The 21,736-nt window shown below is 39.6% G+C and overlaps 1 protein-coding gene across 2 annotated transcripts in view; it reads left to right on the top strand.

Annotated features, from left to right (window-relative positions):
• Nucleotides 1–21,736, top strand: part of FAM13B (family with sequence similarity 13 member B) — a 64,342-nt gene that overhangs the window by 25,351 nt on the left and 17,255 nt on the right. Inside the window, exons 8-15 of one of the 2 annotated variants that reach the window (XM_063120792.1) lie at nucleotides 6,267–6,308; nucleotides 7,706–7,852; nucleotides 8,826–8,952; nucleotides 13,637–13,701; nucleotides 14,647–14,701; nucleotides 15,089–15,236; nucleotides 18,128–18,193; nucleotides 19,790–19,997. In XM_063120792.1, the coding sequence (XP_062976862.1) occupies nucleotides 6,267–6,308; nucleotides 7,706–7,852; nucleotides 8,826–8,952; nucleotides 13,637–13,701; nucleotides 14,647–14,701; nucleotides 15,089–15,236; nucleotides 18,128–18,193; nucleotides 19,790–19,997 (858 nt within the window). The remainder of the gene's footprint in view (nucleotides 1–6,266; nucleotides 6,309–7,705; nucleotides 7,853–8,825; nucleotides 8,953–13,636; nucleotides 13,702–14,646; nucleotides 14,702–15,088; nucleotides 15,237–18,127; nucleotides 18,194–19,789; nucleotides 19,998–21,736) is intronic. The other variant, XM_063120793.1, reaches the window with a different exon arrangement.

Raw genomic sequence — 21,736 nt, 5'->3', positions numbered from 1 at the left:
AAACCGAATGAAACACTAGTTTTGATGATGGCCTTAGTCACTATAAGAAATAACATGTATAAAATCCTAGAAATAATATGCAAGTACTTTTAAAGCTGATCTGTAAAGTATATTTCAAGCTCTGAAACTGTAAGTATGCCAACATCTGTAAGATATGGTAGATTGGAAATATTTATATTGTAAAGAAGGAACAGGCAGTGATATTCCTACCCACTTTGTACCTGGACCAGAAAATCTTCAGTTGTACTCCTCCCCAAATAAATACAGTGCAGCTAATGAACTACTTATGGCTGGGTTATTGAATTGATAATCATACTTTCATATAATGCTTGGCCCCACGATGTACTGTCACATACTTAAGGCTGATCACAGCTTCCACCATGGGATCCTTCCCTGACTGTAATTTAAGTCTCCCTTGAGCTCCCAGCTCAAAATTGTGAAATAACCTCCGTTTCCATTTGCCCTGCTTGGTCTCCAAAGACTCCTGTTTGGAGTTCTCGTCACCCTTCCTTTGCTCCCTTTGTCATGTCTCAGATGTTTAACTCCTCTCTGACCCATTTCATGGTCCTTCCATTCTTTGCTCCTTCCCCCTTATTTAATCTTATAATATTTACTTAGTGCTGGTCAATAGCAAGGAGGCAGATGGCACTTTTTCCAGCAACTTGCTTCACTCTGCATAATAATGATGCTGGAAAAGTACAGGGTAAAAGACTGGAAGAGAAAATTCAGACTTGCAGTCCCAAATGTCAGGAAAGTATAGGCTTTAGCCAGTAAGATGCCTACTTAAATTCTCTGTCCCAAGTAACAAAAGTGAAGGTGACTTTACAATAGATTTTTAAGAAGCAAGAGACCTTTGGCACCTTAAAGACTTAACAACATCTCTGGGATACGTTTTCATAGGTTAATCTTAGGCTTCAATAAACCCTCCTACTTTCATCATAGCTACACTTGCTTTGCATGCAGAAGGTGCCAGGTTCAATCCACTGCATCTCCAGGTATAATTAGGAATGACCCCTGGCTGAAACTTTGAGGAGTTTCTGCCAGTCAGTGTAGACAATACTGAGGGGAAGAATCAGGGTCTGACTCAGTCTAAGGCAGCTTTCTTTGGGTAAGGGCCAGAGCAATGCCAGGTTCCTTCCTGGCATTTCTAGCTAGGCTGCAAAAGACTCCTGCCTGAAAGTCATTGCCTGACAGTGTAGACAATACTGGGCTAGACATCATCTTGCCTACTATGTGGCAGTGGGGACAGCAAAGAAGGTTTACTTTTCTGTTTCCATTGCATCCTTGAGTAATTGTCCAGCAGTGCTGCTGTTGTTGTTATTTATTTATTTATTTATTTATTATTTTATTTATTTATTGCACTTATATACCGCTCCCATAGCCAGGGCTCTCTGGGCGGTTTACAGAAATTCTAAAATTAAGATTAAAACGAGTATACAAAATTTAAAATCTTTCACACATAAAGCATTAAAAAACCGTTAAAAAACTAAACATATTTATTATTATTCTCCTCCTCCTCCCCCTCCCCTCTACATGCAATAGTCCAGGCATTCAATAATTATAATAAATCAAGGCAGAAAAATACAGAATATATTATGCACATGAACGAGAGAGACCAAAATGCTACAGGCAGAGTGTTATGAAATTGAGTGTTACCAACATACATAATAAATTGACACCAATCTGTAGCGAATGTATCGTGTTTCCTACTTCCTTTTGCCGGTTGTAACTTGTTTGTTAATTTTTCTGATAAGGCAATTTTCCAAACCTGACTCCACCAGACATCCAATGAAACTCCTCTTAGGTCCTTCCAAAACAGATCAATGACCAGTCTGGCTGCTGCCCTTCCCCATCTGGCAAGCACTATTATGCGTCTATCAAAAGCTGCCCTTGTAGTATACTCTCTCTCCTTTTATCCCCTATCCTCTGGAGAAGAAAGAGAAGTGCTTTCTCTGATGGAAGCTGGGTTTTTGCAAAAAGCACCAGCACTGCTTCACTGCCACTTCATTCAAATACTGACAGGAAGGTAGACAAACCAACCCCTTTTCTTCTCTGTAGAAGAAAGAAAGAGGTAGTCTCTTTCCATTCACTTCAGTTTTTTCAGGAAGCATCAGTGAAGTGTTAGTGGTGGTTTCGCAAAAGCTTGGCTTTCAAAAGGAAAAAAAACACGGAGAAAGCCATATTGGGAGAGTTGGCTTGCAGGTTGGTTTTTTGAGGAAAGCACCAACCATGCCAAAACTCAACAAGTGGTGTGAAACGAGAAAGAACACGGTTCCCTTCATTTCTCTCCCTTAAAGTTTTTTTGCAGGAAGGGGCTGCAAGGTGTGGTTCGCATTTTCTTTAAAAGCTGAACTTGTGGGAGCAAAATCACATCTCCTTCACAGAACGAGGAAGAAAGGAGAGGTGCCTTCTGTCCTGCTGATTGGTTTTTTGCAGTATGTTTCTGCTGCGTCTTGCAAAATCCAGATGAGAAAGGAAGGAAATCCCTTTTCTTTATGGAGAGGGGAGGGGTAACGTCTTTTCCTTCCACTGGGCTTTTGCAGAGGTAAAGCAACACATGGTTTATGCTTTCTGCAAAAGTCCAACTTGCAGGAGAGAAATCTCCTTCATTCCCTTCTCACTTTCTATAGAAGAAGAGAGGATTAGTTTCACTTCTATCCCATTGAGCTATTGCTGGAGGCAGCAGCACTAAGGTGCTACTTGCACTTTCTGCAAGAGTCCAACACAAAGGTAATTGCTCTGCACTTCCCTGAATTATCTGCATATGACTCAAGATTCGAGATAGGGAGGAGTCGGTGACACAGACTGTGGGTTTTGCTAGCGAGCCGAACCAAAATTCGTTGACCACTGGCTAATCTTTTTAGATACAGTTTTCAAGCTAAATTACTGAAACTTTCTTTCTTTGGGTTTTGGAAAAGCTGCATTCTGCCCCCGCCCCCATTTTGATCCTCCAGAACAGTGTGGGAAGTTTTGCTGCATGATGCAAGGGAAGGAGGTTATTGGAGAAAATCCCCTTTCTACAGCACCAATGGAACCCAATTCATTTTATCTCCTAAAAGTAGTACATTAAGTTTAGAACTCATAAGAAAATAAGTACTGCATATTTTATTTCCCCCAAAATATTAATTTATTTTCAGAAACAACTGAGGTGGTTGGAGGGAGACCCCAGCCCCCATAGTTTCACATTTTCTGGAAATTATAATTAAAGATATTGCTACTTAGTAAAACTTAATTTTATCAAGTACAATTTCTAATTTCTAATGAGATTATGATATCTCAATACATCCAATAAATGAAGAGCATTGTTACCTTTATAAAAAATAAAAGTTTCTCTTTATATTTCCTGTGTAATACAGGATTTATAACTCTGATAAAGTTTCCTCTGTTTAAATTTCATCCATAATTCTGGCGATGGTTAAATGGGGTATCATAAAAAAGCCCCCTGTGGTTGATTTGGGTTAAAGATACTAACAAACCAATAAGTTCATTTAAAATAATCATAATATGTCCCCATATGATCCTCGATTTCTTTGGGTACTATAAACAAATGGTTTTAGTCAAGACACAAGCAGCATATAGAAACCCTTCTTTTTAATGTAACAAATAATGCTACTGTTGCAAAACTAAATTAATACTTTAAATTAAAATTAAAACCATTTCATACTTTCCAGTTATTTTTTTTTTTATTTCTTTAACACCCAATAGTCAAAGTTCTTTGGGAGGTTGGTAACAATTAAAACCATAAAATACAATACAATAAAAGGTAGTTTAAAACTACAGTATAAAATAAAAACCAAAATAAAACCTAGCAGCAGTGTAAAGATACAGAACCAGATTTAAAACAACAGAAACTGAAAGAGTAAAATGCCTGGGGAAATAAGGTGTTCACTTGGTGCTAAAAAGGTGTCAGGCAAGCCTCTTTGGGGAACTCATTCCACAGCTGGGGTGCCACAACAGGAAAGGAAGGTCCTTTTCTTAGTATTCCTCTATCTCACCACTTAGAGGAGGTTCTCATAGCAGGAATGCTGAAGACAATCTTAGGGTCCAGGCAGGTATTATAGGAGGAGGCTCTCAATCAGGTAACTTGGCTCCAAGTCGTCTAGGGCTTTGAATATTAATGCCAGCACTTTGAATCAGGCTTGGAAATGGACTGGTGGCCAATGCAGACAGGGAAGTCCTGGCATAATATCACATTGCCAGTCCCATTACATTCTCACTGCCCTGTTTTGGACCAGCTGAAGTTTGGACCGTTTTCAAAAGCAGCCCCACGTATAACACATTGCAGTATCCAGATATGAGGTTACCAGAGCATGAATAACTGTAGCTAGGCTATCTCTTTCCAGATCAGGACATGATTGGTGTATCAGCTAAGCTGATAAAAGGTACTCCGTGCCACTGAGTCCACCTGTGCTGCTAATGACAATGCTGGATCCAACAACACCCACAAACTATGAACCTGATCCTTTAGGGCAGTGGTTGTTAACCTTTTTGGTGTCACACCTCCCTTGTGAAAATTCTTATGATCCACGCCTCCCATGTGTTAATGGTCCAAAATTTAGGCTTAGGCAGGACAAGTCTGCATTTTTTAGTTCTGTCTCTGGACTAAAAAAATGCATATTCAATGAAAAGAGCACAAACACAAGCAATGAACAGTTTTGTGGAAATAAAACCTGTATTTAAAGAAAGTATTTCTAATAACTACACACATAAAAGGATAATTTCAAAATAACTTCAATGTGATCGCTGTTGCCGTTTGTGCTCAGCAAGAGTAGTTATTCAAGGGACAATGTTAGACAATGCTAGGCACATATCATCTCTGGCATCGAACCGATTTCTAGCTTTGTTTTTTTATGCTGACAAGAGTTGAAAATCCAGATTCGCACAGATAGGTGGATGGAAATGGAATTAATGATGAAATAGCTTTCTTTGCCAGAAAAGGATATGCAGCCATTTGAGAGCACCAAAATTCATCAAGATTTTGATTGAAGAAATTTTGCTTGACCAGGGCTTTGCTCTGCAACTCAATAAGATTGACAAAATTAAATGTGAAAGGATTTCGAACCCACAATAGCTTCGGCTATCAGGTGGTATAGAAATGCAAAACAAACAAAAAAAACACTTTTTGCAATAAACCGGAAAAAAGTGACTTAGAACAAAGCAGTCACTTATCTTGAAAGTTTGATTGTTCTTCACGAACGCTAACGCACGTGTAGCAGGTAACGATAACTACTATAACGTACACGGTGTACAAACGAGCTACGCTGTAGCTCCCAAGACTAGTAGAAAGAAATAAGGTTGGACCAAGCTGTGCTGCTAGGTACTTGTAAAATAAGCAATTTATGGTTGAGAGGCTACTCACATCTCCCCTGGAGTCGGTCCAAACCTCCCCTGGGGAGGTGTACCCCACCAGTTAAGAACCCCTGCTTTAGGGGGAGTGCAGTCTCCTCTAGAACACGTTGAACAACTTAGCTGGGCAGTAGAATCGCCTACTATGGCCATGGCTAAATGAGGGGGATAAAAGGGCAATGATCTCACGATTTTATGATTGTGGGAATGTCGTCCTCGTTTACACGCGGCGTGCAACATTGTGGCCACTATTTTGTTTTTGTTTTTATCGGCGAGGGAGTGCTCGTGTGCAGGAATTGAGTTTTTTTTTTTTTTAAAAAAATCCCCGCTCCCCCCCCCCATCTCCAGTGGGCACAGAGCTCCTGAGGAGTTATTCGTTATTTGCAAGGAGCCTGCACAAACCGTGATGGCAGGCTACACTTTCCATGGTGTCACGATCATCCTGAGACCACTGAAAAACTGCGAAAAAAGGGTAGGGTGATATCCCGGGGAAAGGGAGGTATCATCCCTCCCTGCTCCCGGGATCCCCTGCACATCATATGGATGCACAGGGACGATCCCTGGGATATCACCCCGCCTAGCTATGGCCTAAGAGTACTTCCATTTTATCTGGATTGAGTTTCAGTTTATTGGCCCTCATCCAATCATTACTGTGTCCAGGCACTGATTCAGAACAGTTAGATAGCTGTAAGGTCTAGGAATTCCTTATTCAGATATTGCCACACATGGTTCCTGCTTGGGCTTTTGCTAATTTGGAGTTTAGTTCAATAGTATGGTTGCAAACTTTATTTGCATTGATCTCTTTAAGTCGGGGATATGTACAGTTGTTAAAAAATGTCCACTAGGTTTTATCCAGAGTGCATGTTCGTTGTTGAAATTCTATGTGGCAAAGGGAAACCATTATTTCTCTTTCATTGCAGTGCTCATCTCTCCCCCTTAAGCATCTTACCGGCCTCTGCAGAGTAAGTATACATTCTCTAAGTATTCACAACTGCACTTTATTCTGTTACGGAAGCTTTTGCAGTTTGAACTTTGGGAAGATAAACATTCACTGATTTCAATATGTCTAGAAACCTGCAGCTAACAATGGAAAGGCTAGTTAAAACTTGTACGGGAAACTTAACTTACATTTCATTAACTTCTAGATATTCTACACACATCCTTTTTCTATGAGCACATATAGTAGATTTTGAATTTTTCCTTTGACCCTCTTTTGCATCTCTTTCCCTCAAGTCTCTGTGTGCCAGAATACTTCATTTATTTCTTAATTATCAGTGTGGTTGTTATAGTCTTTCTGACTTCAGATACACTACCATGGTTCTACTCCTGCCTTCACATCCCATCAGTCCTGCTTCTGTTTGCTCTTTCTGGCTAAGAGCTTGCCAGCCTGCACATTCTGAGTATCCTATTGAAAGATTTCCTCTTATCTAATTGACCATTCACTTCTGCACAAATTGCACTTCTTATCAGTGTTTTGTTGCTGCTGCCTTTGCACAGTCAGAAAATTTCATGTCATCACAGCAACTCAGCCAGTGACAAAATGGTGTGTGGATGGCAAGAAATAGTTTGCAAAGACAATCCAATTTTGGATATATTGGACTATCTTGATGTTCTTTCAAACATCAGTATGCTGTGGCTTATTTAAGTCACCCTGGTTACAGTATTTTTTATTATTTAGAGTATTTTTATCCCGCACCTCAGCCAAAAGGCTCTCGGAGTGGCTTACAATGTATCAATAAAGAAAACAGTCCCTACCCTCAGGCTTACATTCTAAAAAAAGACATGACACACAAGGAAAAGTGGATGGGGAGGGAAGAGGGAGAAAATAAAAAGAAATTAAGGAGACTGCTTAGGCTGGTGGGAAGGCCCTGCTCCGTCCTCTCATCTCCCAATGGAGGGGCAAACCAACATCTCCTTCTTCCCTACAAGGTGAAGATGTTAGCCCTGGGGGGGGGTCCAACTGAAGCAGGCTCCAATGGTGCCTGCCTGCTCTAGTCTCCCTCGCATCTTCTTCCCCACAGGGTGAAGATGGCAGTTAGCCCTGTGGGGAGTGGGGTTCCAACTGAAGGAGTTGGACATGCAGTACATGCAGGAGGATATTTTGAATATTCAAGCTGCAACGTGTCATCTGAAACTGTGGACTCTAGGTTATATGTGGGTTAAAGAGACCTTCAGCTATTGGGCGGTATAGAAATGCAATAAATAAATAAAACTATGGCTTGTTCCTTAAACCTCTAGTTTTCAGGTCTGCTTGCTTATTTTTGCATGAATACCCTTGCTAAGTACATAAATTGGAAATGAAATTATACCCCATGCTGAGAAATTAGATTATTAATTAAAATAATCTCTCTTTTTTAAGCATCTTGGAAAGAACAATTAGAGCAGCTGTAGAACAACATCTCTTTGATCTGCAGAGCAGCATAGATCAAGATCTCAAGAATTTACAACACCGAATGGTGTGCCATGAAGCAAATATTGAGGGGGATGAAGAAGGATCTAACAACCAGTAAGATATTATTTTATAAACTTGCCTTTTTAACTGTAAACATGGGTGAATTGCTTTTAAAAAGTATTTTTCTAATATTATTAATCTGCTATACCTGAATTAAATAATTGTTTAGAAGAACAAGATGTATTCAACAGTTATTCTAGTTTAATGTAAAACCATGAAATTGCTTTGCTTATTATTTATTATCACTATAAACTATGATGTTATCTGGGGGTCTATGATTATCTTCAATATATACCTTCTGTGGGTTCTCATAGACAACTGATATCTTTTTCATGCACTTTTCCCTTCAACTCAAGACCTTCTTGAAGAACATATAAAAATGCAGAATGGGCAGTGCCCACCTTTATGATAGATGGCAATTTACTTCTTGGGGAAGTAATGCTCCTTTCTGCCAAGAGACAGCTTGTGGTGCCTGTGTTCTAGATCAGTCAAGTCAAGATTATACCCTAAAGACTGCTGTCACCTGTGGTGTAAAGACTCCCCTAGAGAGAGGAGTGCAGCAGGCTTATTTGTGGCAAACTGTATGCTGTTTCAGAGGGTTATGTGGATATTTAATGAAGATCCTGATGCCACTTAGCTAACTTGACCATACCTTTTTGGTACTGCTGTGTTTGGTCCAAACTATTTACTGGCTGGATGTCTTTCCTTATTGTGTGAATAGCAGACCCTGATTGCCATTCCGCTATCTGCTGCCTGTGATTGTAGGCGCAGTACTCATCTTCCCTAGGAATATAGCTATAAATATGACTAAACAAAGAGTTGTACTGTAGCAAACAATTTGAGAATGCCAGTATCCCTTAAATAATGTTTCTTCTCTGAATACAGTTGGTCTGACTTTTATCAACCTAATTTTACTTCATTCATCCCAAGATACCATCATTGCCAAAAACATCTCATGCTTAACATTCTTAATTTTCACTAATTATAGCAAATACACAACTGGGATTTTAATGTCTTGTTTTGTTAGGAATGATACTGAAAAGAATGTTACAGAAGATAGTGAGAATCTTGAAGACTGCTCTGAAATTGTGGATTGCACTAATTTAGAAAATGAAGTTGTACAGCCTGTGTCTGAGGAAACAGAAATTTATCAGGTAAGAATAGTACAGAGATATTTTTGGTGCATGTTCATGCTATTTCTTGCGACTGTAGTCTGAAAAAAAAAGAGTGCAACTGTAAGCATGTATAGTGGGAACACAGTTGTGACTTCAGTGTGTACATGTATAGGGTTGTGTTGTTAGTGAGTCAAACACGATACTGTTAAAAACACACACACCAAACCTCTTATTTTCTGGTGTAGGAGATTTGCCAAGCCAGGTTTTACTCCTACTAGACAGGGAGAATGCTAATGAAGCATGCTAATGAAGTTTTATGATTTGCCTTCTTAGAAAGAATTCCCAGTTTCTTCCCTGCCTATCTCAGGAGTCAGAAAATATTTTCTGCCTCCCTGAAAAAAATCTACATTGGCCATCATTCTCTTCAAGATTTTCCTTTCGTTTTTTACTTTTCCTTCTTGTGTTCTACTCTGGGCTGGTTTGGATGTCATGATAAGGAAAGGAAAGGAACCTCTCGTGCAAGCACTTGAGTCATTGCTGACTCCTAGAGGGACGCCTGCTTTCGCTGACGTTTTCTTGGCAGACTTTTGTAGCGGGGTGGTTTGCCATTGCCTTCCCCAGTCGCAGTGACCTTTCCCCAGCTAGCTGGGTACTCATTTTACCAACCTCGGAAGGATGGAAGGCTGAGTCGACCTGAGCCGGCTGCCTGAGAACCAGCTTCCGCTGGGATTGAACTCAGGCCATGGGGAGAGTTTCGGCTGCAGTAACTGCCGCTTACCACTCTGCACCATACGATAAGCAACCCTGAAAATAAATGACAGTAGCTTGTTTAATTGATCACTAACCTATGCTGCTGTCGACAATCAGGCACTCCTTGATTTCTCCTTTGATCCTCCTGCCCGCTCCCAGCATCTATCCCAGCAGCCATTAGGGCACAACTTTGCAGCAGCCTTTTCACTATTGAACCCCTATGTGTTCTGGGTGTGTTCTGCCCAGAATACATACTGGAAACTTTTCCGCCATCTTCAGACAGAAACGTTTCCACCGTCTCCACCACCACCTCAGCCAATCACTATGTGCAGAGACTTTTCTAACAAAATTAGGGATATACAGAGAATATTGTTCGACGAATTCGCATTTTTCATTTGCTTCTTCAATTCCAGTTTGTATTTGGGATTGCTGCTCACTCTGCGGGAACAGGAGAATTGCACCAATTGAGCAGCAATCAATTGAAAATTATGTAAATTAAAAAAAGAAAACCCACCACATATTAACACCCACCACCATTATCCTCCATAGGCTAAAGTGTGAAAATGTGGGTTCGGGGGGGGGGGGGGGGAATTTGCATTTTTAAAAATCTTTGGGGGAGACTTGCGCAAATTTGCATTAACTAATGCGCAACAACTGAATAACAAGCTATGGGTTCTCAGGGTAGCTTGTGCATGGTTAACAAACCATTTTGTGTTTGGACATCATGACAAGCCATTCTGAAACAAACAAGACTGACAACTACCGTGGTCTCAGGTGTGTTTGGCTCCTAGCCTTCCCATTTCAACAGCTTTGAGCAGCATAGGTTTGCTGTCTTCCCACCATTCAGAATGAAGGTACTATCCACACAGGCTAGAAAATGGCAGCCAAAGGCATTTTATTTCTTTATTTCTTTAGAGTATTTTTATCCCGCACCTCAGCCAAAAGGCTCTCGGAGCGGCTTACAATGTATCAGTAAAGAAGACAGTCCCTACCCTCAGGCTTACATTCTAAAAAAAGACATGACACACAAGGAAAAGTGGATGGGGAGGGAAGAGGGAGAAAATAAAAAGAAATTAAGGAGACTGTTTAGGCTGGTGGGAAGGCCCTGCTCCGTCCTCTCATCTCCCAATGGAGGGGCAAACCAACATCTCCTTCTTCCACACAAGGTGAAGATGTTAGCCCTGTGGGGGTGGGGGGGGGTCCAACTGAAGCAGGCTCTGATGGTCCCTGCCTGCTCCAGTCTCTCTCCATTATTTTATCTAATAATGTGGCAGTGCCCAGAAGGGTGACAGAAGTTCAAATACAAAGAGCAAAAAAATATGTTTGTTTGTTGATTTCCAGTGTTAGTCAGTGGGAGGGACAAACTTCAGGTTTCTGAATCAAGATTTGGATCTGCACTACCACAACCAAATTGGGCTGTTTTTGGAATTGGTCTCTCAACCGATTTGTGTGGTTGGTGCACATCTGTACCTGAAACATATGTGAGTAAATATCTAGTTCAACACACACACTGCCATACAAATCATATCTGGTTATACAAATCAGGTGGCCTGATTTCAGTATACTATTTTATTTCGTTTTATTTCGTTGTCATATTTCAATAGTTGCTGATTATGAAATGTAATATGTAATATACACTGGAAGTTGGAATGAATTGAAACAAGCTCTCAACTCTTTCACATATTCATTTGTTCCTTGGCGTTAGGTGTGGAAAGTGGTGGAATCTGAGGCAAATGAAAAACCAACAGCATACCATAAATTAACTCTGGGTTGTTTAATCCCTAAACAACCCAGAGTTTCTGGGTTAGTACATCACAATAATAATTCATGAAGGGAGCAATCCTGGGTTGTTAATTGATAGTGGAAACAATGAGTGCACAGGAAGCAGCGTGCTGTGCTCTCTTGCTGCTGCTTGGCTCTGTCAACCCATGGTTTAAACAACCCACGGGTTGTCATTATGTGTGAACTGGTTCAATGTGTGAACAGGGCCATGCTGACTAGATGTGCCCCTTATGTTGCACCCAGCACTTTCCCCTCCTCTCTGGCATCATGCATTCAACATAAATGTCTGTAGCAAAGAAGCCTTGTGCATATACCTGAATGAATGGATAGTAGGGGATGGAGCCAGCTAGCAGGCATATCATTGGGGGCAGGGTTACTTGACATGGGCCCACTCTACATATTTATTCAACATGTGAGCCTTTTTTGTGAAGGGGGCTCCTGTATCCAAAAACCCACAGATTTTTCAAATGTTATGCCACCTGAATAGAATATCCACCTTGACAAACAAACCACCAAATTACCTGAATAGCACCTTCATATGCATATTAGGCTCACCGGTTATGTTCCTTCCTATGGTTAACATAGTTTAATATAAAATGGTGGATAAATGAGTGAGATTGTGCAAGTAATCACTCCCTCAACTAGAAAAAAATGGATGTGTTATTTTTTCGGCATATAAATGGCATTGAGAATCCGAGTGTTTTTATTCTTTGATTATTTATTCAATTTATGAGTTGCCGTATGAGCTCTCAGAGTGGACATACATAATAAAAGCAAAAAACAATACAGCCAATGATAAAAACCAATAATACAACACATTAAAAAGTATTTTTTAAAAAAATCCGTATTGGAACCCATTGAAGAAAGGAAGGGACATTTTGCAGCATTTAGACTCTGTGACTTCCTTTGGGATTTCCTCACTCACATTCCGAGACCACATGGGAAAGTGTCCCATGCATTCCACCTGTACTGTGTGTCTCGGGAAGATTTGTGAATGTCTGTATGCATGCAACTATTAGCTGCAACATATAACTGGGAGTGCAATATTTACCCTTACCTGTCAACTATGTGCCATAAGACATGGTACTGCAGTACCCATAAGCTTAAATGAAGGACAGCATATTTTGCTGGTTGTTGTGGTGCCATCCATGTACATAGTGCTTTACAAAAAAATACAATAAGAGGACAGGCCCCTGCACAAAGAGCTTACAATCTAGATATTGTCTAGCAGAGCAAGGGGAGGGAAATGGATGCAGTGTCAAAAGGGGGGAACATCAGTTGACTATTAGGCTGTTGACTTTAAACTGTTCTTTGGAGGAGGAGCATCAGATGAGTGCAGAGAGTAGGGCTGCATTCAGAATCCAGATTTCTGTCTGGCACTGAATTTAGTAGGCAGCTTTATGCATTTCTTTATCACCTTTCCCTCCAAGTTACCAACAGGGATTGGGCAAGTGGTGGCAATTTTAGTAGGGACTGCTAGCAGTTCTAGCTCCCCGCACATCCCCAGTGCTTCATGGCTCTTTTTGGGTTCCAAGAGTTAAAACTGGCAGATTTAGAACTAGAATGATCTGATGTTCTAGATTTTAACAGATGAACAAAATGTATTTGTGTGTGTTTGTTATTGCTTTAGATCGTATGAGTGCATGCTGCCAACAGTTTTGTATCTCATTTGATCCATGTTGCGGCTTTATTTAGTAACAAGGATTAATAGTACCTTCTAGAGAGTTCAGCAGATGATTCATTTTACATAAGCTGAGGACAAGTCGTTAACATGCTTGTCATTATTATTTTGTACAGATCTTCAGGCATCGAGTTTGATCTACATCTAGCATGTTTCAATGGCCAAATGGAAAAAAAATCTGTTCCCCAGAAACTTAGGAACAGGCTGAAAATGAAAAGTGTACTATGTGTGGTGTTAATTTCTTTGATACATTGTGTTTTGGGCCATATTTGTGTAACGTTAGAGTGACTGAACTACTTTGAATATTTTTATTTATTTAAACATTTGTATCCCACCCTATATCACTAGGATCTCAGGGCGGCGTACAGATAAAACATAGTAAATATTTTAATATAGATAAAATATAGTAAAATATAGATTTGGCTTGAGTTACATGTATAACATAAAAAAACAATGGTGGGTGTCTCAGTCTTTGAGATACCATGCTAAAGTCTCTGTTTTCTTCAATAGACAGCAGGCATATTGTTGAAGCCATGTGATGGAGGAGGAGAAGCTAAAGAGTCTACAGGAGATAAGTACGTATTTCAATATATAAAAGTATTTGAGAGTTAAAGAACGATGGCAATTTTTGTTCATAACCTCAGTTTTATAAATATCAAGGAATTTCTGCAGAGAGAAATGTTTTTTTGAACGTTATCCTCCAAGATTGGTTTTTCCGGGATATGAATGTCTATTTGTTTTCTGGAGGATAAAGAAAATGGGCTGTTACTTTGTGCAAGCATAGTGTTGGAAGATATGAACTTTTAAAAACAGAGTTGATGCTATTGGCACCCTTATTTTGTATTTTATAGGATAGAAGTGGGTTGCTTTTAAGTAACCCAGATTTCTTAATTGGAGTAAGGAAAAGGAAAAGCCAAGCTAGAAAATAATAATAGTAATTTCATATAAAACCTATTATCTATCCTAGCAACCTGCCCCTTTAATAATTTAAAATACAAGAATTGGGGTATCAGAAGATTTTGCTTATAGTATATTTAAATCCTTCTGAAATCAAGTGTGCAGTCTAGCCAGATTCTTGCTATACATTCTGGCTCGCTACCTATAAATCATGGATAAGGAAATTTAACTGTCGTTTGTAATCAGCTGACAAACCAGAATCATAAATCATATTTTAAGTATTTGTGCAAACCATGGTTTTTGATGACTTTGGTTTGACATGAAGTCTGAAGTGAGAAACTATAGTTATGGCTGTTGCTGTTACTCCATCTTCAGAGGCGGCTGCATCTAGAGATGGCAGTCCTGGGCGCATGACAAATAAAATCAGACAGGCGTCTCTAATCAATGGTTTGCCTGATTGTTTGGAAGCTTAAGCTGTGCTTTGTCTGAATTACAATTGGTGCAAACCATGGTTTGTGTGATGTCTGAGTTGAGCCTATATGTGTGGTATAAAAGAATAAATTGTCTTCACAGATGCTTTGAAGTAATAATCTGCTCAAACAATAATAAGACTCTGTTTATAGGCAAGATTGGACATCATTTGATGATGGCGACAAATTGACGTCACACATGATTCTGGTGAGAATTTGCTTCTTTACTTTTTCTTGTAAACCAAGTACATTGTTGGTGCTATATAAATAAATAAATAATAAACCTTGGCCCAAATTGTAAACGTACATACATGTTTATATTTGTACCTTCTTTTAGAGGAGTATGTGTATTTCCTCTTTATCCATAAGGTCTTCAGTTTGTGTGAGGGTCATATTTGCCTATGGTTTTAGAGTTCCAGCGAAGGAAAACATTTATGTGGATTTTTGGCCGAATATTTGCTTGTTGTTGCTCACATTAGCTTTAGAGATAAGGTAGCATACTGAAGTTAAAGTGCAGAGCAATAAGGATGCTACAGACTGAAACCTGCTAAGTACAATGCAGGGTGATTAATATAACTTTGCTACTTATTTACAGGGCTTTGTTAGCAAGGTTTGTGATCCAAATGTTAAAACTGAATCCGAAGAACTGAAAAACAGAAATAACAATGCTCCTGAAGCAACCTTGTGTGTCCCCGTGCCACATCTGGATTTGAAGAATGTGAATGGTGTTGACAAATGGGAAGGTAATTCTGAGTCTTTTGAGCATTTTGAAGAAGTGAATAAATCTGAAGTTTCAAATACATGCCCTTTAGATGTTTGCATTTGTTTATCCTTAATTTTGGTTTTCTCATAGCACTTTGAGATATGGGCTAATAGAGAGCTGTTTGAAATATATGAAGGAGCATTGATGGCTAGAACAATGGAAGTTATTTGAGACTTTCAGATTTATCATGAAAAGGAGACAGTTGCCATTTATCGTAGGAAAATAAAAGAAAAACCACCGTTCACTCAAGCCCAAAGAAAGTGCTCAGATCTTACTATTATTCCTATGCAAAACCAGTTATATGGTTTTCATTATTTGTAAGTGAGTCATTTTTTTAGAACTTCTATATACAATTAGGCTTCCATACTTTTGTTTTGCGTAATCAAGGTTCTACAACTCTCCAGTAAACCCTTACTGAGGCTTTGAGCTGCAGGAGTTGGTGGGGACCATCATGGTAGTCCTTTCCCCTCTCCCGAGCTCCAGAGTTAGGACAAAGACTGTGGATTCTGTGATCACACAAGGCCAAACCAGCAAGCCCCACATCATCATTTCCTGCTCTGGAGCAGGAAAGTATTGACCAAGCAAAAGCCAAAACAATATAGTCCTTGCCTTTGTATGCAGCTTTCTTCCCATTGAGCAGCTGTGGAACGCATAGACTGGCCATATGACACACTCCCTGCCCCTTCGTTCCTACAGGAAAGGAGCACCATAGCCACAGAACATCCATATGAGCAAGGGCTTGGCAACCACTATTTTTAGCTTTGCTGCCAAGGCCAGCCAAAAATGATGGCACCTGGTATACAATGCCATATATATTTGTGAGTGTATAGTTTCAAGAAAAGAACTTTAATTTGTAATTAAAAATGGGAAATTCCTAATCCAGCTAACTTCAATGTTAATATCCATCTGTGGTGCCTTAATTCTAGTCTGTTTCATAAGTTACGATTTTAAAATATTCTTGGTGTTCTACATAGTATCAGGTATTCAGGGTATTCTTTTTATCCTGATACTATGGCAAAATCAAAGATGCTTCTAATTTCTCTTAGATGCCATACAGAAATAATTGTACATGAGGGACTCAGAAGACATTTGCCCTTGCATCCAGATTGACAAACTATGATTTGAATTTGCCTACAAATCAGTGCAAGCTGAAAACATAATTTGTTGGTTGGATGTAAGGGCAAACTATAGTTCTGTGGTTGGCGGGAGGGGGAGATAATTGTATACTTAGATGCTTCCATCCACCAACCAGGAATGTGCTTTGTATCCAGTGTTCTGTTTGAAAAAGCCAGGAAGTAATTGCTTTGAGCTTGAGGGAAGGATATTTATTTATTTAGATGTGTACCCTGCCTTTCTACCAAAATATGGCACTTAAGATGGCTTACAGGTAAAATTAAAATTGATTAAAACAATACATTAAAATGCAATGAAAACTTAACAATTACAGAATAATTTTAAAAAGCAACCATATAGCACATGAACTTGAGCCCTACTTGTAGCAACAAACCCATGAAGCTGGGCCATACACAATCTGAGCCATACACAGTATCTTAAGTACCAATAATAACTTCCATTTGGACTCAATTCCCTAATAGGTAATCATTTCCATTCTAAATTTCTTCTGAGTCTAGGGATGTAACTTGTGCCCATTTAAAAATGTTGGCCGTTTAGATGATAGGAATGTCAACTTTTGAAAAAGGGTTATAACAAGAAATGCCTCTTGCTCTTTTTGCTGCTATACTCTAGGACCAGGATCCAGATAGATACCGTGGGTTTGGGGATATAATTCTGTTTTTCTTTTCTTTTACCTAATGGAATGCTGCTCCAGAGGATTCCATGACCAAAGGTTGCTTGCATTTGTGTATTAGGGATTGCTATTGGGAGGGCCTGAAAGCCTCTGTGTGCTCTTAGAAGATTGTGTATGGCCCTTTGGATTATGGACTAGGTCTGCTTATTCTGGTTTCTTGTTGAAATCAATTTGAATTCTGGTATGCTAAGCTTTTTATGTTAAACTAATTGGATTGCAGATGTAACCTAGTGGGATTCAGGTCTAGTTCACTGATTAGCAGATGCATAGCATCATAGAATAGTGGAGTTGGAAGGGGCCTATAAGGCCATTGAATCCAATCCCTTGCTCAATGCAAGAATCCATGTATTAAATCATCCCTGACAGATCGCTGTCCAGCTGCCCCTTTAATGCCTCTAGTGTGGAAGAGCCCACATCCTCCCTAGGTAACTGGTTCCATTGTTGTACTGCTCTAACAATCAGGAAGTTTTTCCTGATGTCCAGCTGGAAACTGGCTACCTGTAACTTGAGTTCATTATTCCGTGTCTGAGCTTTGGGAGGATTGAGAAGAAATCCTGGCCTTCCTCTGTGTTGACAGGCTTATTTAGTGTCTTCTGTTCAAAAATCTGTTTCACCACTATTTATTTCAATGCTTATCATTCTAATTCAAACAAATGCATGTGTTGGGGTCACAAATAATTTAATCCTTAGTGCTATGAACTTACCCTGCATTCTGGATTGCTATTACCTTTAAACAAATGTGAGCAAAATTTGTCTTACGTGTAAATCCTCTTTTGTTTAAAACGTGCTTTGCTAAAACATGGAAAAGCATGTGGCTTTTTTGTTTGTAGCCTCTGATCAACATTTCTGGAAAGGCTTTTGATTAATAATGGGCTTAATATTAATTGGTGCCGGGCATGTTTCAACTACTCCACATCATTGGGAATTGAGCACTCACAGCTGGCCCAGAGTCAATTGGAAGACTTTCCTTGTGATGCTGTACTTCCTACTTGTTAATGTATGGTTTGTTCTAACTGTGCGATGTGTTCACCTCGGTATTTTTTGCCATTTTTTTCATTTATTAGCACCATGCCCTATCACTTTCCCCCTCATTGATTTCAAAACAATGCATCTACAGAGAGATGGGGAGGGTAAGTATGGTTCGCCATACGTTTAGTTATCTGCCTTTTTCATGGTTTATGGTTGCTTTCAAGTTACCCCTTTACCTGCTGCCTTCTGAAGTCCCATAACTTACTGATAGTGCATATACTAAGCATGCAGAAGGTCCCAGGTTCAAATTTGGGCTTGTCCAGTTAAAGGATCCCACCAAGCAGGGCTTGGAAAGACTTCTGCCTGAGACCTTGGAGAGTTGCTGCAAGTCAGAGTAGGCAGTACTCCAGATGGACTAATGATCTGATTCTGTGTAGGGCAGTTTCATATATTCATACCATGGGAACAGTCTTCTCTGTCTCTTTAAACCAGACATAGTGTACTTTAAGCAAGTGATTCCTCAATGGCATTTTTTTGTATTCGGTGGGAAGCAGGTATAAGTGGGTCAATTAATGTTTTGTTCTGTTGTCATTCTCTATGCTTTATCTAGTTTTAAATATAAGATTTGTACTGGAAATGAAAATATAGTCAATATATGGCCATATTTATCTGGAGTGGCTAAAAGGCAGATTTAAAAGCCCCATATGTATATGTATTTAAAGGGATAGTAACAGGAATTTTCTGTCTTGAAATCCCTTACTTAACCTTTCAGTCTTTTTAGAACCATCAAAAAATATTTTTTGAAACATGCATTTGAACAAAAAATTTTTTACTTCTGATTTGAAATGTTGTTCTGATCTTGATTTCTTTGAAAAGTATTGTGTTCTTTCAGCATCACTCTAGAGCGAGCTATTTCTAGATATCAAGGAAGGGGAACATGTGGCCCTCCAGTTGTCATTCAACTATAACTCCTCTCATCTTTCACCATTGGCCTTTTTGGCTAGGTTTGATGAGAGCTGCAGTTCACCAATTTCTTGAGGGACACATTTTTCCCACCCCTGCTATATATACCAACACATGGTGGAGGTCAGAACTCTTTATATCTTACAGCAAGAGCGGGCAGAAAGTAGATCACCAGATGTTTTGGACTTCAGTACCCAAAATTCCTGACCATAGGTCATGCTGGCAGAGACTTATGGGAGTTGAGATCCCAAACATCTGGAGATCTATCTTCAGCCCACCCATGTACCACACTGCAACATAAACATTGATTCTTTCTCTTTTCTAAGATTCATAAAGATAGACTTAATTATCTAAAATCTTTATGCAGATGGATCAATGCAATTGATGTTGCACTTGAATTATTTCAGTGTGTCATTTATTGCTTTTTACACAAGGCTTCTGTGGTCATGTAGTTTAAACATATCCACTGCCTTTGTTTTAGAATTTTAACAAAATGCACACTGTACATATTTTAGTGTGCAAAATTGTACCGCTTTATAAAACAATGCATGTTGGTTGTTCAGTAAAATGCACAAGTGTTATAGTCACTAGATTATTGTATATTATTTTGAGTGTATTGGGCTTTTTTACTTTTTGTTTGTTTGACATGTAGTTTTTCAGTGCATTTCACAATTCATTTTCTTTATAATCCACACTATTATAGCATACAAGCTTAAGTATTGGGTGCGGACTTGCTTTTCCTTGTGACCCTCTAATATCTCAGTGCCATTTGTTTTCTAATTCTTCTTTCGTAGAGCCGTTTCCGGCTTTTAAGTCTTGGCAGGAAGACAGTGAATCTGGAGAAGCTCAGCTTTCTCCACAAGCTGGAAGAATGAATCATCCTCTGGAAGAAGACATTCATCCCGTATTGTCACATCGGAGTTTGGATTTTGGGCAAAGCCAGCGTTTCCTGCATGATCCAGACAAAATAGATTCTTCATCCAAAGCACTTCCTTTTGTTAGGTAGGTAGTTAATGTAATTCACAAGTAAGCTACGTGAAATAATTTTTTTCTATTTCATGTATTAGGATCCAGAATTCTTCATCTGTGTGTAAACCAAAATTGTGGGTGCTATGATATGGCTATAGGCTGATCATATACGTCTCTCCAATGAAATTGCTTTGTAAAACCCGTTTTGTTCCACTTTGTCTATCTGAAAACCCACTGTGCTAAATGAAGGAGAATATGCATATAGGGTTCAGCTTAGGAGGATTTGCCTTACCACAAGAAAAGTTTTTGCAAATTTTGTGGTCTGTTGCTTAGGAAAGTTGCTTTGGAGTAAAAGCTGAGCATGTTGGCACTTCTGTGTACCTAATCTGGAAATTTCAACAGTTCTTGAGCTGCCCGTTCTTGTTTACTGCAAGTCTATAGACACATTCCCCCCACCCTCCTTCCAGCTAAGGCAAATGTAAAACAAATTAGCAGTGCAAGTGTAGAGAGAGGCATTCCAGGGTATACGGCACCTGCTTATGAACAGTTAAAAGTTACAGCGTTTTAATGGTAGTGGGGCTTCCTTTGCACTGAGTTCTAGTAAACTGTAGTTCTTGTAACTCATTATACATGAATCTTTTTCTGTTTGTGAGGATTTTAGAAAGATATATGAAATTGACCCACAATTGTCACTACAAAGTTGCTTCAGGTTTTTCTAAAATAGAGGACAAAGTCTGTGTGGAAAGTGCACTCAGTCAAGCTTCAAGCCTCTTGTGGGCCTTTACCAGCTTCTTGCCACAAGTGTTGCCTTATAATGGACAATGGGGACAGTTTAAAATTGCTGTAGTTCTGCAACTGATTTCAATGCCCTTAAACAGGTTTATAGCTGCAGAAAGGCTGACTAGTGTTGAACTTTGGAAACAAAGAAAGCACTGATACTTTCCTAACACATTTCGGTAGTCTGTCCCCCACCGCAGTGTTTTAGTTGAAGTCTGTCATTTTCCAACTTTCATTTGCCTGTACGGTTGTATATTTCATCACCATCTTCACACTATTCCTCAAGCACCATTTGTAAGAAAGAGCTGTCTAGCTCTTGTAAGAAAGAACTGACTTGGCGTTAACAGAATAGGATCCTTCAGCTTTAATTAAAGTAGAAATGAGCTGTTCTTGCCTCAGAATGCTAGAGGCTAAAGACAATCTTTGGCAAACTGGCTATGTCCATTTATTTCTCTTTGTAGTCTCCTTATAGCATGGGTCCTCCATATGTTTTGGCCTACAGCCCCCACAGTCCTAGCCAACAGTGGTGAGGGATCATGGGGGTTGTAGGCTAAAACATACGGAGAGTCACAAGTTACCCACCCATGAGTATTTAATATCTCAAATACTTTGCAGGTATACATAGCTTCTGTGCTTGTGGAGGGTAAATATCAGGAACTTCTGAATCTCAAGCCAGGGAGTTGTCGCTCATGTCCCCCTACTTCAGGAGAAAAGTTTTGTCATGTGCATATGCCTGGAGGGGTGGGAAGAACACTTTCCTGCTCAGGGTAAGGTTGAATGGTAGAACTGCTTTCAATGGACTTTTGGCTTGAGGCAGCCACCACTAGTCTCTGGAGATGTTGGTTTACTGGCCCCTCATATTTGTCTGGGCCAAAACCATGAAAAGAAAAACATGTTGCTTATTATAACTGGTGCTCTTCAAGTGGCTGTCTGTACAGTTGCACAACCTCCCCCTTCCATGCTGCAGGTGTCTCTTGTCTCTCCCTCTTGGGGGT

This window comes from Elgaria multicarinata, chromosome 3, assembly GCF_023053635.1.
Source record: "Elgaria multicarinata webbii isolate HBS135686 ecotype San Diego chromosome 3, rElgMul1.1.pri, whole genome shotgun sequence".
In the NCBI taxonomy this organism is placed as follows: Eukaryota; Metazoa; Chordata; class Lepidosauria; order Squamata; family Anguidae; genus Elgaria; species Elgaria multicarinata.
The sequence above is the reverse complement of the archived record's forward strand: the minus strand, read 5'-3'. Positions and strand labels throughout refer to the sequence as shown.